The sequence below is a fragment of the Xiphias gladius genome, chromosome 20, assembly GCF_016859285.1.
Source record: "Xiphias gladius isolate SHS-SW01 ecotype Sanya breed wild chromosome 20, ASM1685928v1, whole genome shotgun sequence".
NCBI classification, from domain to species: domain Eukaryota; kingdom Metazoa; phylum Chordata; class Actinopteri; order Istiophoriformes; family Xiphiidae; genus Xiphias; species Xiphias gladius.
Window position 1 is genome coordinate 1,451,934 of NC_053419.1, and position 18,353 is coordinate 1,470,286.

General features: G+C 37.9%; 2 protein-coding genes across 2 annotated transcripts in view; one reads left to right on the forward strand and one right to left on the reverse strand.

The window, feature by feature from the left end:
* Positions 1-579: 579 nt before the first annotated feature.
* Positions 580-11,120, reverse strand: LOC120805958 (protein SET-like). Its single transcript, XM_040156535.1, has 8 exons — positions 10,906-11,120; positions 2,785-2,842; positions 2,554-2,696; positions 2,246-2,349; positions 2,039-2,152; positions 1,552-1,722; positions 877-1,008; positions 580-690 (listed from the first exon to the last, which is right to left on the reverse strand). The coding sequence occupies exons 1-8, from the start codon at positions 10,973-10,975 to the stop codon at positions 670-672; spliced, it is 813 nt and encodes a 270-aa protein (XP_040012469.1). The 5' UTR covers positions 10,976-11,120; the 3' UTR covers positions 580-669.
* Positions 11,121-12,113: 993 nt separating this feature from the next.
* The window catches only part of pkn3 (protein kinase N3), a 31,473-nt gene continuing 25,233 nt past the window's right edge, over positions 12,114-18,353 (forward strand). The window contains exons 1-2 of the mRNA XM_040157126.1: positions 12,114-12,451; positions 17,639-17,912. Of these exons, the coding sequence (XP_040013060.1) occupies positions 12,434-12,451; positions 17,639-17,912 (292 nt within the window). The 5' untranslated portion in view covers positions 12,114-12,433. The remainder of the gene's footprint in view (positions 12,452-17,638; positions 17,913-18,353) is intronic.

Below are 18,353 nucleotides of genomic sequence, written 5' to 3' on the forward strand. Positions count from 1 at the left end.
CCAAGATACATTTATATCCCAAAAACATTTACAACAGTTGAAAGGAACAAGCTGGTGCTTTCAATCAGTTCCATTAGTACAATAAGTCACAAAGGAAAATGCAACTTCTAATAAGCCTTAGTACCCTCCACCACTGGATATATTATAATATACATTTATATAAAAGTGGCTAAGGATGCTATGATTGAGTTATCAGTGCACCATGGCTTATCTTTATTGAACTCACAACTTCAACAGAAACTATCATTTCATATCTTACATAAAAATTGCTATTGTACGTATTTTAAATCTACGTAGGATGACGTGCAGAATGCTACAAATTTTTTTTTATTCTTTTGCATGTCTTTGGGAGATGTAGAGAAACAATGACAGGTGAGACTTCCAGAAAGCCACCGACACCCCCACCCGACTGCAACCCACAAACACCTGCTGTATGGAGCTGGTCTTTAGACATGGCATTATGGACAGGCCTGGCTGCAGAGGAAGAGGGCAGACAGGCTGACAACACACAGGAAAAAAAAAAAAAAAAAAAAATATATATATATATATATATATATATATATATATTTTTTTTTTACCCCCCAAAAAAAAAAAAAAAAAAAAAAATTTGTTCCCATGGGTTGTAGGATGATCACAGAGGGAGGACTGGGAAAAGGTTGGCTGAAATGTTTAATCATCCTCACCGTCATCCTGAAAGAAATTAAAAAAAAAAAAAAAAAAGTATTACAGTGGTTTTTCAGAGAAGAACATTTGAGAAATCATTTGAGTTAATATTGAAAATATTAGGGACTTCTACAGGATAGGAGTCGTCGTCATCCAGTTAATCATCGATTAAAATCACTGGGTCAGCACGTGTTTTTGATGTGGTATACTTACCTCTCCATCTTCTCCATCACCGTCCTCATCTTCATCTTCTTCTTCCTCCCCCTCGTCAATATCTTCCAGACCCTCCTCTTCATCATCATCATCATCATCGCCATCACCTTCCTCGTCTTCCATGTCAGGGACCTTGGGAACATTGAAACGTTTAAATAAATGCCCTGACTTGAATGCCTTAAAACTTGTCAGTATGAGCATGACTGATTAGTTCTTTACCAAGTACTCCTACAACCTGGACACAGCTAATCATCCTTTCTGCAGTGAACTATGACCCTGCTGTCTCTAAGCTTGACCTTCACTTACATTATGTATCCTCAGAGCAACTGGAGATCAGAAAATGAAGATAACTGATGCTACAAAGCGGGGGAGGCTATAAAAAGATATCACAGCACTTCTACCTTGAAATTTCCAATTGAAGTTAAAATGGCAGTAAAGGGAAACTCTGGATGTCAAGACAAGATCTGGAATACCAAGACAACTTTCACACAAAACTGCAAACTCATGAAACTGTTATCCCAGCTGGACTTCTTAGATCATACTTTGTGTCTCGGCAGTACCTGAAGCAACACGCCTCCACCAACAAAGCACCTTACGTTGTTTTACTACAGAAGTGCTTCGTGCCTGAACACCCGTAATACTAGAAGACACCAAGATGAAGAGCGATAATCCTACCAGATAGTACTGCAGTGGGTTAGGCCAGATGTCGTCCTTGATTACTTCTCCCAGCTCATCAGCCCCCGCATCTGAGTGGTCAGTAAACCAGGTGAAGAAGCTCTCTGGCTCCTCATGCTGCCTTTTCTTCCCAGCTTTGTTTGGCGTCTGACCTGTACGCTTTGTCAGGTCCTGGGGGAGAAAATGTGTTTGGTAAGGATTTCAGGTTATACAGTGTTCATTGATAAAACAATAATAATACTTATAACCATTGTTACACGCGCAAAAACTTGAAGGACAAGAATCAAGAAAGCCCAGCACTAGGACTAGAGAAACGCTGAAGTGCAAGCAGTTCAATGGATCAAGCAGCGTAAAATTTTGTTAACTAAATTCTAGCTTTCCTACTCCTTAGTTTAAGGAGATTGTGTAATAGCAACATACCTGAAGAATGTGATTTTATGAAAAATTAAGAAAAGAGAGGAAAAAAAAGAAAAAAGAGCAAACCAACCTTTCCGGCTTTCCATTTGATTTCACTTGATTTGGAAACAGGATCTCCGCTCTCATTTACATTAAACTCTTTGGAGAGGGCTTTGTTCTCAAAGTACGGATTCTCATCAAAATACTGTAGAGAACAAAACAGATCTGTGTCACATCTGTATCAGAATATGGCATGCTATTTAGAATGGACAAATACAAAGTTAACCTGACAACTCACAAAATCTATTCTATATCCAGACTTGATATCCTCGAACTCAGTGACCTCCACCCTTGATAAGTAATGAAGTGCTTCCTCATCCTCCTCCCCCAGAAGAGCTGAAACTACAGGTCAGACACTGTTAGCTGCTAATCATTTTTTATGTGTGTTTATGAGAAAAAAAATTTACAATTACATTTAAAAGCATGAAGAAGTTGTAAATAAATTATGACTGGCTGTTTGCACCACTGATGATCACCTGTGTTACAAGCAAAATTAGCTCTTTCACCACATATAAATAAAATAATGTCAACTAAATAACAGTTTACCTTGTGGATGGTTGACGAATGTTGTGACCCAGAAGTTGGGGATTTTGGCTATGAGTTCTGATCGCTTCTGAAAGAATGGCTGGCGTAATTTGTTGTACTTCTGCTCTACTTTTAAAATTTCTTCACTTGCCTGTTCGTTCAGTCTGAGGGGAATAAAACAAAAACATGTCAATAAGAAAAGTCTCTCCATGCACCCACATTTCAGTGCTGGTCAACAAAATTCAAACTTACCTGTCAATTTCATTCTGTACTTCATCAATGTGTTCAATTGCTTCCTGTTGCTCTTTTTCTGAAAGGAAAAGAAAACTTTTTCACTTTAGGATTTTGGAATAAAAGCTACATACCACTGCTGTAAACTCCAAATATGGCTTCCCTCACATTTCAAAGCAACCAAGGTTATTGTGGGCTGAGGGATATGGCTATAATAATTTAAAAATTACAATATCATACTTTATACAATAAATACTTTTCTAAAAAACAAATGAAAAAAAATGATATGGCAACATCTATACTTTTTCCTGACCTATACTGTGTTAGATGTGCTATCTGAGTAGCTGGAAATCAGTGGTTTGAAGTTTCAAAGTACATTTAAAGTGTCTTGCATTGGTATGCACTGGATGCAGCACCTTAGCTTAAGGGCCAGGGTCATGTCAGAATTAAGTAGATCCAATAAGGTGTAAAATTAACCACTACAGATTTAAATTTGGACAGCTAGAGCGAGCCATCATATTGATGAAATGACAGTATGCTGATAACATAGATGCCAGATTCGGACAAACTGAAGCCTCACTGGAAACAACAGGAGCACTCTGTCACTGACCTGTGGTAAGGGGTTCTCCTGTGGCAAGGCTTTTTTTTATTTATTTTTTTTTTAAAGATATCCCTGACATTCTTACATCATTGACAGAGGAGTTTTGAATCTTTGGTCATCTGCTCTCTTGCAGGAACTATCAACACAAAGCCAAAATTCATCAACCACTTCGCTCACTGAAGCAGTTTCAGACAAACTCGGTTAAATTCTCTCGCAGACATGTTCATCATATGATTCATGACGCAGCTGCTGTTTATTTAGGTGGATATCCCATTTTTCACTGCAAGTTAGAGGGATGGAATTTGATTTCTGGTATATTAAATATAAAATGGTATTCAAGATGGTATTGTTAAGGATTAACAGTAACCCTTTACAGACTAGCTTGTACTGAAGTTACAATTATTTAAAATATTGATTTTAATATATGGTTTTAATGGTTTACCTTCATGTTTCTTGTCTTTATTTCAAGCTTATCTTGCTTTCATTCGACATAAAACGTATGCATAAAATGCATGAATTATGTACAATAAGACCAATTAAGGCTGTAGTGTCCAACTGGTCGATTGGTCGTTTGGTATGCCTTCATCCGACCAAATTCTCACTGGTCGGACAATAGGGTGAAAAGCGCTGTGGCTGCATTTTTTTAAAAATGGATGATGAAAAAGTCAAGTGTAAACTTTGAAAAAAAGTAGTTTGAATATCACAGCTAAATAACCAACGTGGCATACCATCTAAAAACAGAAGGTGAACCTGTATGTGTTAGGATGTTCAGTCAACTTCCGTATTTAACGCTTAAGGCTTTGAGTGTATATTCCTCAATAGGTCTTAAACTGGAATCACCAGTTGATATAGTTCTATTTTCAGAAATCATATGAATATGGGCAGGTGCACGCTGGTTGGCTCTGAGTCTGTTATCATCTCATTATAAAATAATTAGGTTAAAAAGATTTAATATGCTGCAAATACTAGCTAGTTTTTATAATTAATATAGCCTAATAAAGCTACCAGGTAGAGTGCACTGTGCACAGTAGCCAATTTAGTTAATCTAGAGATAACATGCAGATAATTTTTTCTCCCCTGCAACCAACTGATTGGTTGAAGAGTAGGTACGATTTCAGTTAATCAAGATTTGCTTTGGTTGACTACATCCCTAATTCCACTAAACAAGCACCAAAATTTTTACACTGTTTATTTGGTAGTTTTAATCCCTTACAATAGTCATAATCTTAAATCGTAGTTGAATTTTCCAAGAGTGCTCTCTCCAAACTAAAGGACTTGGCTTTTCCATGTATGACACTTTATATCCATCCATATTTGTGGCGATATGGTTAAATTCAGCTCTCTCTCCCAAATGGTAATTGTTTTGATTTTCTGACTCCTGGATTTTACCGGTCCACTGTCGCCTAGTGCTGGCTCAAGGTGGGAACTCTCTATACTAAGGTCTCAAACTTACTCTGTAAAGTGCATTGAGATAATGTATGTTTGGATTTGGCGCTAAATAAATGCAACTGAATTGAAATTAAATAGATTACTCTTTCCTAATCTTATAAAACCGACTCAATGTATTTTTTTGTATTCACCCTATTAGATGATCTTATTATATATGTTAGTGATGGGTGTATCTCCTTAACGGCTTTCTTTATCCCTATTTCTTTTTCCCAATAACTTCTCACGTGTTAATAATTAGAAAAAATGTGATTCTGGAAGCTTATATTGTTGACAGATTCTCAAATGTATCTATGCCTTTATCTGTAACTATCTGATTATATCAGGTCAGTACTTTACCCCCCCAAATTTTAGAAGTAGTATTATTATTCAAAGTTTGTTTAAAATCCCTGTCCATTGCAAGCTCTCTCAAAAATATCAGATCTTTTTAAATTTTGTCTGATTTTGTCTTTTTTCCCCCGGCCATTATTGTATCCTTTAAACATGTGTTTTCAATATCCTCATCTGTCATTTTTGCAGATATAAGCATGTTCCAATAGTCTCCCATTTGTTGAATTTCCTTTTTTTTTTTTGGGTACCTGAATGGGCAAGTTTTGAAGAAAAAAAAATTGTGGTCTTGGTAAAATATTTATTTTAATGATGCAAATTCTCTCTGTTATTGTAAAAGACTGTTTTGCCAAAATTCCATACATACAACATATCATGTTTGCTACAAGAGGAGAAAATACACTGGACCTCGTTTACATCCAAACTGTTGCTGCTAATGTAAGAATTGTCACTCTTACCTGTAAGACTGTGTTGTGTTTGTTCATGTTTAGTTACAGTTTTTAGTTTTAGTCTACAACTATTTTGTTTTTTTGGACCGTATTGTTTTGTACTTGTCCTTAATGTCTGGTTTATGTTGTACTGGGGGTCCACAAGGAAAAACATTTAATTTCCCTGCAAGTATGACATACAATAAACCTGAGCCTAATATGATCAACATCCGTTTTGGAACTTGTTAAATTTGACTCAACAAGGACCAAACATTTTACTGATAAAGCTTGTTAGAGTCTTGAAAAATAGTCACTCCTGAATAGTTTAATTTATTTCAGATTACATTTAGATTTAATAATTTTTGATATTGGCTGCCTACCTACCATTCCTTCTGTCTTACCCACATTTAATTTAGAATCAGACACTGCACTACACTGTTTTATTTCCTCCATCACTGCCCCTATTGAATGTGGTACATCAGTTAAATCAGAGAATCAAATCATCTGCATACATTGCTAGTTTGTGGTCTTGTTTCAAGAACCAGTCCTCATATTTGTGAATATCCATCTTATTGTTCTCTGAAAAGGATTCCATGGCCAAAATGAAAGTAAGAGGGGAAAGGGGATCTCCTCGCAGTGTTCCCCAAAACAGGTTAAAGGGTTCTAAGATTGTACCATTTTCCATTCTGAAGTTTTATGTATATCATTTGCAAATAACTAATCAAGTTTTAATTAAATTTTCAATTTTTGACACACTTCAAATATGAAAGGCCAAGAGACCCCATGAAATGGTTTTTCTGCATAAGCATTTGTTGTTTTCTCTTTACCGAATTCTCCATTATATTCAAAGTTCATCTGATACTATCCCCCAGAGTTCTATTAGAGACAAAATCTGACTGATCAGAGGTTCTATTATTTGGGACAATAGGTTTTAGTCTATTTGCAAGAACCATTGTCAGTAACTGATCTACATTTAATAAAGAATTTGGACAATACAATGCACAGTCATCCAATTCTTCACCTTTTTTGTGAATTGATGTGATAACTACATTCCCAAGTATGCGTTATCCAAGGCCCAAATAAAAACTTTACATAGCTACGGTACTAGTAAATTTGAAAATCTAGCGTTTGCAACAGATAGGCTCTACTTGGGCAGCCTGCCGAGGTAGATTAAGACCCACCCAGGTAGATAAATTCACTCAGTTTCAATTTAGGTAAATCTTACCTTACAACGCCTATTTCATTCTTTTCAAACTAACTAATTTTTGGCCACAAACCTGTTTGAGTTGTGTGCGCTGCAGTAACTGAGTGGGGACAAGAGGCTTCTCTGTGCCCACTAAACTAGCTAGTGTCACGGATAGCATGCATGAAGCGTTTAGAGAACATCTCTAAATTGTAGCTACAGAAAATAACCTGGGTTACACTCTCCCCCTCTAAACTGCATGAGTCTCTACATGCACATCCAGTACACGCCAATCCATCCACCACCACAAGTAAATTCTCAACCTGTTCGAAACACTCAATTCCATATAAAACTCATTTGTAAATCCATCACTCTCTGGACATTTCTCTTTTCTAATGGTAGTGGTAGTGGTCTTCACAGTTACTGGCTTAGTTAATTTTCCCAAAGCTCTCGATTTCCTTTCCTACAGGCCATCTCACCATCCAAAACCAGCAGACAGAGGAAAAGAGAAAAGGAAAAAAATAAATAAAAATATGAAAAAATGAAACATGACCTCCACTGATACTACCACTTCCTCTGGGTAGCTTTTTAGTTTTCCCTGAGTGTCATATCCCACTGAAACCGGGGGCCCTTAAAAATTTGGTGACAGTGGAGGATTCTCCCCTTTTGTTTGCACAAATAGATCCACTTCTACTGGTGTATGAAAATGCAGTCTATTATAATAGTTAGAGTGCATTCAGAAAGTATTCAGACTCCTTCACTTTTCACATTGATATATTGTAGTTTTATGCTAATATCGTTTAAATTAAGGTTTCCCTCTCATCAGTCTACTTCTCAATATCCAATAATGACAAATCAAAAACAGAATTTTGGAAATTTTTGCAATTAATAAAACGATAAACTGCAATATCCACACTGTCTTAAAGCATTCATAGCCTTTTGCTAAATTTTAGCTCGGGTGCCTCCCATTTCTCTTCTCCCTGCCATCATCTTTGATATGTTTCTACACCTTGGTTGGAGCACAAATTCAATTGATTGGACATGATTTGGAAAGGCGTACACCGGTCTATATAAAAGGTCTCGCAGCTGACAATGCATATATGAGCAAAAACCAAGTCATGAGGTTGAGTGAACTGCCTACAAGGCTCAGAGACAGGATTCTGTTGAGGCACAGATCTCAGGAACGTTACAAAAAAAATGTCTGCTGCATTGAAGGTTCCCAAGAGCACAACGGCCTCCATAATTCTCCAATGGAAGAAGTTTGGAACAACCAGGACTCTTCCTAGAGCTGCCCGGCCAAACTGAGCAATCGGGGGAAGAAGGACTTGGTAAGAGAAGTGACCAAGAACTTGATGGTCACTCTGGCTGAGCTCCCGAGATCCTCTGTGGAGATGGGAGAAACTTCCAGAAGGACAACCGTCACTGTGGCATTCCACCAATCTGGGCTTTTTATGGCAGGGGCCAGACAGAAGTATCTCCTCAGTGAAAAGCATATGACAGCCCACTTGGAGTTTGTCAAATGGCACTGAAATGAGTCTGAAAGCATGGGGAAAGAGATTCTCTGGTCAGATGAAACGAACCATTTGGCCTCAATTTTAAGCATCATGTCTGGAGGAAACCAGACATCGTCTGCCGAATACCATCCCAACGGCGGAGCATGGTATTGGCAGCATCATGCAGTGGGGGTGTTTTTTAGCAGCAGGGAAAGGGAGACTGGTCAGGGTTGAGGTCAAGCTGAACAGAGCAAAGCAGAGATATCTCAATGAAAACCTGGTCAAGAGAACTCAGGAGCTCAGATTGGGCTCAAGGTTAACCTTCCAACAAGACAATGACCCAAAGCACATAGCCAAAACAACGCAGGAGTGGTTTAGGGACAACTCTGTGAATGTCCTCGAGTGGCGCACTTAGAGCCCCTGACTTGAACCCCTCTGGAGAGACCTAAAAATGGCTGCACACTGACGGTCCCCATCTAACCTGACAGAGCTTGCAACAATCTGCAGAGAAGAATGGCAGAAAATCCCCAAATCCAGGTGTGCAAAGCCTGTTGCATCACACCCAAGAAACTCCCGGCTGTAATCACTGCCAAAGCTGCTTCAACTAAGTACTGAGTAAAGACTCTGGATACTTGTGTAAATGTGATATTTCAGTTTTTCCTTTTAATAAATTCACATAGATTTCTAAAAACATTTTTTGCTTTTTCATTATGGGGTAGAGTGTAGACTGATGAGGGAAAAAATTAATTCGAACGAATTTATCATAAGGCTGCAACATAAAAAAAAAAAGAAAAAAGTGAAGGGGTCTGAATACCTTCTGAATGCACTGCATACTAGTTACATCACTATATTCACATTGTCCTTGTCTCAAAGAATTTGACTGTACCTCAGCGGTGGCTATTAGAGATTATAACTCTTGAGTTTCATGTTATAAATACTGTAAATAATTTGATGGTTGGGATACAGTATACTGATGTGACTGAAAAAGAAAAGGGGAAAAAACAAGCACAGTATTAGTTAGCTTTTGTTTTGGTTGGTTAGCTGGCTGCCTTCTATATCTAGACCGATAAAACCAACCCGACTGACATATCTGTCACTACTGGCTAATTGAAGATTTATCATATCAGTGCATAAGTTTGAGGTTATTTAAAAGCAGAATCTTTGTTATATAGTTTGACCCCAGAGAGCCCTGACAAGTTTATTTTTACACTGTAAAAATGTCCAGCTAAATAAATATCTTAGCCACAATTGTGTGGCAAATTATTTTTTGATGGTCGGAAAAATGCTCAACACACTATATTTTATGTAAAACCAATTATACTGTGATTAAAAAATAATAAAAATTTACAAATACATCACTTGAAATTTCCTATCAATAATCGCATCTACCTCAAAAATCCGTTATAGGTGAGGCTAAATCTTCTTTCGGCAAACGCAACACCATGTCACACAAACATCACTATTTGGGAGACACCTGACATTTATTTATGTTTCATCCACAAACCTTTTTCAGTTTTTTTAATCTATTTGGTCGTAACCACATTTCCACTCCAACAAAAGCCAATTTTGCTAGGTTTTACGTAAACTCAAATTCACTTTGTAAAAACATCACATTCTCATGCTTAAACAAGTATTTTGTTAATTTCAGTATAGCAAAAGCCTGATTCTGCAGCCACAGGAACTCCTTTCAGTAATTTTCCCATGACATGTATGGTGTGTCAAATAACGCGGGACTCCAGCCGTAATGTGTTTGGTTGGTTGTGTGTGTGTGTGTGTGTGTGTGTGTGTGTGTGTGTGTGTGCGCGTGTGTGTGTGTGGATCCATGGCAGACAGACCCTCTGCCTCCTACCGTCTGGAGCTTCCTGTTGCTGCTAAAGGCGGCCTGTTTTGAATGGGGGGTATAACGACGTCTCACTGCAAAATGCTATCTGCCTCACAGTGATGATAACATAGTGTGCGGTCCATCGAAGACTCTTTACACATGTTTAACACATTAACATTCATACTTCCACTTCGTAGCGACATTCTAGCTTTCTAAAAGGAATAATAGGCGCTTGTTTACATTTTGCCCTGCTACTAACTCGCACACAAAAGCCAAGATCGCACACATGGTAATGTTAATCTGAACCGCTAACGTTAACGATATCAGCGCTCAGCCTCTCTTAACTGGTGGGAAACGGGATATGTGAATGTTGCACTTGCTAATATTGTGGGCAAACAATCGTTTATGAAGCTCCAGCCTTAAAACGTGAACGAGAAAACGCACGGCTGCACCAATTCACCAATACCTCCCTACAACAACCCTCCCAAAACTATTTGCATAAACAATAACTGCACATCACGCTAAATGCAGCTTATGCAATACAAATACCGGCCTCCTTCATGTCAACTAGCTTTTAGTAGCCAATGTAAGCTAATAGCTAGCTAACCTATCATGCTGGCTAAATAGTTAGCCCATGTTAGCATGCCACATTACTGAAGAGTCCTACACAACAGCATTTTACCTCAATGTTATATGCAGGAAAATGTAAATTTAACTGTTAGTCCATAAACATATGTAACTTCAACTTGACAGTACACAACAAACTACAGTGAAAATAACAAAATGACGAAAAACAAATGAAAATGGCGTTGTACAGGATAACCGCCATTCCTTAACGTTACCAGAGGTCTCGTCCGCTCCGTCGTGATTTGAATTCTCCTTCCTACTGACTTTCGCCGATGAGGCCGACATGTTTATCGTTTGCCGTGACTATTTGGACCAGATGTATGTCCGGGGTGGTTTAGAACTCCTCTCTGCGGGATAAAAGTTACTTCCACCTTACACAGAGCGTGTCTTGAAGCCCACGATAAGGGGGGAATGAGCGCAGCTTCGCACGCTCGTTTCTCTCTGTGGCGCCTGGTCGGTGAACATATTTATGGTGCTCTACTGCTCCCAGCCTGCTGGAGTGCGACACTGCAATTTAAAACTGCATGCAATACACTACTTAAATCTGCGGGTGACCAGGAGAACGCGCTACTTCCCCAGTACAGTATGTTCTGAAAACCACTTTTTATTGTTGATACCCATTTGCAAGCCTACTGCATAGTGTACAGCTAAATGTACAGCTGGATTTGTTACTTTGTGTACTCAAGTGCATAACAGAAGGCCCAACACTTATTTAGCCCCAGGCAGAATTTTTTTTCAATCCACTTTTCTCAGCACTCAAAATCATGTTTACCAATAGAGCAGAAACTCTGTCAGAAAGGTGACTTCATGGAGGGAAAAACACACTTTTTATTTAAGTGACATGCCCACAGTACAACAAAAATTAGACAAAATTTCCGATCCCTGCCACTCTCTGTGTTTGGCTGGATACAGTAGCAGACAGCTGAACAAGTGTTTCTTAAAAAGACTCCCTAAAAGCTTCTCTCCTGGGAAAAAAAGCTTCTGTAAGCATGTCTCAGTCCACCATAGACTACAGCAACAAATTATGTTATAATCGGATTTAATTGCGAAGGGTTTTTTGCACAGTTCACTGTTGAAAATACATTCCGTATTAAGTCATTAACCAGGGGGAGGTCTTAAACACATTTAAAAGAGCGCATATTACAATTATTTAACGGCTTACATATTATCTAAAGAAACTGTGTTTGGTTTAATTCAGCATCAACCAAAATAAAGATTTGAGATTTGATTTTTTTTAGATTGATTAATTACTATTAATCAATCAATCAATTAATTAATTAATTAAATTCATTTAATACATTTCTCTTTGCTATTTTTTATCATATTTGGAAATCAGGTGTGAGGGAAGATCACAGGCTTCGGGAATACTTTAGAAGGCAACCTCGGCAGGTGCACTGAATAATCGAATCTGATTGGTTCCTGCACCGTCTTTGTCGTTACCGTCTGCCACCCAATCCTGCTGCTGTCTACTGACGTAAATTTTGCGTCGATCCCCAGTTTAACTGAATTCAAACTTGTACCCAGACTAGTTTCTACGATGTGTGCAAGAACATCGCTGTGGAGAGCCTGTGAACAGTTTAAGCAGACGCTGAATGTCACATGCCGCCGCCAGCTCACCTAAGCTAGTTGTTGCCCTTTCTACTGGAACGGTTTCACCTGCTCTCTGACCCCAAGAGGAACGTTGGCAGTCGGAGCGGACGTTGACGTTGTGTGAATGTGCAGCACGTACAATTGACAGCCATCATGTCAGGTTCAACACAGGTAAATTTAGGCGTACAGGTCTTCAAATTAAATGTAGTCATCATGGATACATTAGCTGTATTAGCAATTTATATTACCGGACTCACATGTTAGTTAAATAGCGCTAATTGCTACTTTGCCAGACAGGCGCGCTGGATTTTCCCGTTTTTCTTGTTTGCTTCTCCCCATAGTTCTCCTGTCCTTGTTGTAGTCAGACAGGTTTAAACGACTCAGTTTAATTAATAAAAGATGGTAAGAGTTAAGATACCTCTTCGACCTTCTTCACTAATCCTTAAAGTGAGTTTCTTATTTGAGCAAACACCAAGTCTGTACCTGTAAATGTTTATCTCAGTAAAGTCTAGTTTACTGAAGGAAGTTACTCCACAATTCTTTTGTTTGGGCAACCTTCCAAAACCCTCCTTCTTGGTGAAAAGAAGATGAATTGCTGTCGAGAGAGTTTTAGACTATAGTTAAAGGTGGTATTAAGTCATTTAGTAATGTTGCATTAGAACACAAATTCATTGTCTTTAAATGGCATTTAGATTTGACACTACTTACTGGGACAGAAAAAGGTGAACTTGTTTGGTTTGTGGGGTGTGTCCATTGGTAATACAGAGGATAATACCTATAGAAACAAACAGAATGCTGTCACAGATGACACTGAAGTTCGGGTTATTTCATGGCTCTTTTCATATCTAGACGAGGAATATGACTAGAAGATGCAGTAGACAGTGTGGTAAATGACGAGGCTACTGTACAGTTAATACAGTATAAACTCTTTGGATAATGGGATAATGAGGGACATGTCTGCAGGCTGGAGGTCAGCTGACTGGCAAAGGCAGGAGCACAATAAGGACAAGTGGTGGACAGGAAGAGCAGCAGGGTTGACATGATAGTGGATGATGTATTGAAAGACAGGTTTTCATAAAAATGTCTTAATGTATAGATAAAATGAAGAAGCAGCACACTCCATTTGTGTCTAGAAATTCATTAGTACAGTTACACAACATACAGTATACAACAAATCTGGGTACACCTGTGGTTAATATCACTACAATGTTAAATAATTACAGATCCTGTCCATTCAAGACAGTTTTGTTTTTAATGAAAATCCAATCATTTGAAAAACAAATGTTTTACTAATTTAACTATATTTAAAAAGTCTATATTGAAGATCGCATTGTGGGCCAAGATAATATAATCAAATTGCTTGTTTTGTCTGACCAAAAGTCCAAAATCTAAAGATATTATCAAATAAAGACAAAAAAGCAGCAATTGAGAAGCAGCAATATTACATTTTTTTTTAACTATTTTGCTTTCAGTCAATTATTTGACTAAATGTTTCAGCTCTAAAAAATTTTTCATAAGGATTAACAGTATACCACCCTAAGAAGGTAGTAAATAAATAGGAGAGCAAGGTGCATGCGTAATAGGCAAACAACCAAACAAATCAATTCAAAGAGGTACGGAAGAACATACCAGCTGAAGAGAGGGGCTCTTATGGGTAATAAAGGACAGGTAACTATAATGCATTCAGAAAGTATCATCAATCTACAGTCAATACCCCATTATTACAAAGGGAAAGCAGAATTTTAGAACATTTTGCAAATATATTAAAGAGGAAAAACTAAAAGATCACATTGACGTAAGTATTCAGACCCTTTTCTGACACTTTTTCTATGACACTCCTATTTCTCTTGATCATCTTTGAGATGTCTCTACACCTTGACTGGAGTCCACCTGTGGTAAATTCAATTGATTGGACAAGATTTGGAAAGGCACACATCTTTCTATATAAGGTCTCACAGCTGACAATGCATATCAGAACAAAAACGAAGCCATGAGTTCAAAGGAACGGCATGCAGAGCTCAGACAGGATTGTGTTGAGGCACAGATCTGGGGAAGGCTATTAAAAAAAATACTGCTGCATTGAAGGTTCACAAGAGCACCGTGGCCTCCATAATTCTTCAATGGAAGAAGTTTAGAACAACCAGGACTATTTCTAGAGCTGGCCGCCTGGCCAAACTGAGCAATTAAGGGAGAGGGGCCTTGGTAAGAGAAGTGACCAAGAACCTGATATTCACTCTGTCTATGTGGAGATCCTATGTGATCCTAGATCCTAGATCCTATGTGGAGATGGGAGAAACTTCCTAAAAGAAATGGGAGGCACCTGAGCTAATTTTCAAGTGTCATAGCAAAGGATCTGAATACTTATGTCAATGTGATATTTCAGTTTATCATTTTTAGTAAGTTTGCAAAAAATTTCCAAAATTGCTGTTTTTTCGCTTTGTCATTATGGGGTATTGAGTGTAGATTGATGATGGGGGGGTGTCATTTTATATATAAGCATAAGGCTGCAACATAACAAAATGTGAAAAAAAAACAAACGGGTCTGAATACTTTCTCAATGCACTGCATATCTCCAGAAGTCAGACTACTTTCCCATTCAAAATGGGGGAGTGGATTTAGACTTTTGGACCCCACTGGGTATGAAGAATGTTGGCCAATATATCTATCAAAATTTTTGTACTCCCAAAAATCCAGTATTGGTCTCCGACATTCTTATAGTGGGTAGGGCCTCCCTTTGCTCTCAAAACAGCCTTGTTTCTTTGTGGTATGAGGTACAAGATGTTGGAAACATTCTTTCTGAGATTCTGGTCCATGTTGACATGATTACATCACCTCATTTCTGCAGATTTGTCTGCTGCACATTCATGCTGCCAATCTCCTGTTCTGCAACATCCCAAAAGTGTTTATTGGATTCAGATCTTGTGACTGGGGAGGCCATTGAAGTACACTAAGTTCATTGTCATGTTCATGAAACCAGTTTGAGACAACTTTTGCTTTGTGACCTGGTACATTATTATGCAGGAAGTAGCCATTAGAAGATGGTAAATTGTGGACATAAAGGGATGCACATGGTCAGCAACAATAGTCAGGCAGGCTGTGGCATTCAAACCATGATTGATTAGTATTAAGGGGCCCAAAGTGTGCCAAGAAATCATTCCCCACATCAATACACCACCACCAATCTATCTAGAAAAGCATATATAATGTCTGAGATTTTTGCTTCAACCTCAGTAAAATTGCAGGTTGCATGAAGTTTTGTTCGTGGTGCTCCGAGAATTGAAAAAATGACAAATTGTGAAAATTCAGTCACATCATGTTCTTTTCAGAAACAGCATTACTGTTTGAACAGTTTTCATAGGGATTAATCTGTACGAAAGAAATAAAAAATGTCAGTGTGTCACTACAGGGCGGTGGTGTCTGACAATGATGCAAGACAACATTAATAAAATAAAAGAATGAATCTTGGCTGGAGCCAAAACAATTTGTTGATTATGAAATGTGCAACAATTTTGGTGATTGATTAACCTTTTTAGTTCTTTAATCAAAAGGAAATGAGAAATACATTCTCTGGTTCTAGCTATTCAAATGTGAAGATTTGCTGTTTTTTTTTTGTTTTTTTTTTCAATATCTTAGGGTTTTACTGTTGGTTGAACGAAACAAGACACTTGAAGACATCACCTTGGACTCTCAGAATTTGTATGGGTATTTTTTTATTGATGACTAAATTAATGAATTGAAAAAAAACCCAACAGATTAATGAGCAATGAAATGAATCAATAGTTGCACCCCTAATCTTGATACAGCACCTGGTTTCCTGACACTGAGAGAACGCTGATTTAAATGAAGTAGTAGAAAGCTCATCCACAAGGGGGAGGCCTTGTGTCTTTTTTTTTTTTTTTTTTTTTGTCTTGTCTTGTCTTGTCTATCCACTGTTGGTACAACTGTCACAACTGGGTTTAACTTCCTTAGCAGTCCTTCCTATCCAGTCAAGTGGTGGTTTTCCTTTCTTTTTAGGCTGCGTCAATCAGTGACCACAACCTGTGTTTAATTTCTATTTAGTATTTTAAATTGCAGATGGAGATAATTATTGTCTTCAGTCTTATTCTAGGTAGTCTGGTGGAAATGTGGGTGATGGCTGTCCTTTTTTTTGTATTTTAGGTTTTGTTAATTCCTCTCAGTAGTGTTGGACATCATTGAGCCATCTCAGTGCTGGACTTATAATGTTCTGGCCTAATATGTTGCAGCTGCCCTTTTAAATTTCCTGTCTTTTAAAATAAGCTCTCAACCACACACTTTAGGGTAATTCAATGTCAAATCTAAAGATTTTAGAAAATTTTCCTGACTCAGAAACTTGGATTTGCGTCATAATTTATGTAAATAATGTCATTGCACCCAGAACTGATGTGAAAAAATTTTCGGCTTGTATATTCTTTAGTTTCTGAGATATGGAGGCTTTTAAAAAAAAAAAAAAAAAAAAGCAGTCAGGGCCCCAATAAACAAGTGTTGCTTAAAAATTTTAGAGTTCCATAAGTAATTAATTTTGAACTAGTGATCCTACATGCTTCAATTTTCATGGATTGTTCTTCACTATTCGATGTCTTTTACTTCTAAAATTGATATTTGATAAGTTATGGCTTGCTGGAAATTGCATTAAAAAAATTATTTTGTGCTTTGGAGCCCACTAAATCTTCATACTGAACCACATCAGATATTTAAAATCTCTGTATATAATACTCATGTTATAGTACTTTCTTATTAACTAGGTGCATGTCTGAAAGAAATTATTTTCTGATTTGAGGCATTCAAAATGAAAAATATGACTGTACAGCTATATTTTAAGTGTATATTGCCTATGTATGACAAAGTCAAGCCTAAAAACAGTCATACCACTGGAAAGAGCATGTTTGAATTAGTTGGAATGGGGGGGCACCACTGCATTGTTCAAAGTCTTAAAGTAGACACTAATCCTTCAAAGCTTTTAATTTCTCAATATTGTCTTAGTTAAATTGTAGAAATTAGTTAATTTGCAGAATGTCTGTAGAAAATCATGCAGTGTTTGATACCTTAATATAGTTTGGTTACTGGTACCGACTTCATATTTTGTGCAGTTACTAATTAAAACATGCTCTTTCCAGTGGTGTGATTGTTTTTAATGAGACATTTTGATTTCTTTCAGACTTGCACCTAGTTGCTAGGAACATACTATAACATAAGTATAAAAGATAAAAATTTGAAAGACCTGAGGAGATTCAGTGTGAGGATATAGTGGGCTCCAAGGCATGAAAGATTAAATAATAAATTAATAATAGAAACAAGCACAGGGATCAGAGATTGAATGTGTTGTGTGTTTTTCACTAGGGCAACCTGCAGGGTCTGGATGAGGGGGATATTCTTGACCCAGAGTTTCAGCAGCGTTTGGAAGACGCTCGTACTCTGCTCAGGCAGGAGATCCAGCGAGAGCTGAAGATCAAGGAAGCAGCTGAGAGGCTGCGACGCGCTGTCACTAATCGCAAGAGTGCAGCTGACGTGGAGGGCCAACTCAAGGCTTCAAGCCGCAAGTTGGACAAGTTGCACTGGGAACTGCAGGAGCTCAACGCCAGGTCTATGGCAACAGAGAAAGATAGCACCGCAGGTAAATAAAACAGAGACAGAGAATATACTGGAATGTTTTTTCTGATTTAAAATGGCAGCTCCTTAAGCCTTCATCTTATTATAGAAACTCCAAGGGCCTCATTTCCAAGGAATACACTGACTTAAATAATGAAGGAATTGTCAGTCTTTTTAGGCATTTTTGATCTGGTTCAGAGCAAGTTAATAAAATACTAAAAGCCAGGCTTGTCCTGTTTCTTGCTTCTTATGAGCACTTATTTGTCAGTTCCATCATTACCTCCACCAAGGAGGTTATATTTTCACCATTGTCTGTTTGTTGGTTTGTTTGTTTATTTGTCAGCAGGATTACACAAAAAGGACTGAACTGATTTGCTCCAAACTTGGTGAAGGGATGGGCCATGGGCCAGAGAAGAACCCATTAAATTTTAGTGCAGATCAGTTTAAAGAGGCAGATTCGAGGAAT

What these genes read in the sequence shown, in the direction of transcription:
- LOC120805958 (XM_040156535.1), bottom strand. Translation starts at nt 10,975, where the DNA reads ATGTCGGCCTCATCGGCGAAAGTCAGTAGGAAGGAGAATTCAAATCAC. An exon ending in GTACAGAATGAAATTGACAG is followed by an intron (nt 2,697 to 2,784) that starts GTAAGTTTGAAT and finishes TATTCCCCTCAG; the next exon opens with ACTGAACGAACAGGCAAGTG. An exon ending in CTGGATATAGAATAGATTTT is followed by an intron (nt 2,153 to 2,245) that starts GTGAGTTGTCAG and finishes TGTTCTCTACAG; the next exon opens with TATTTTGATGAGAATCCGTA.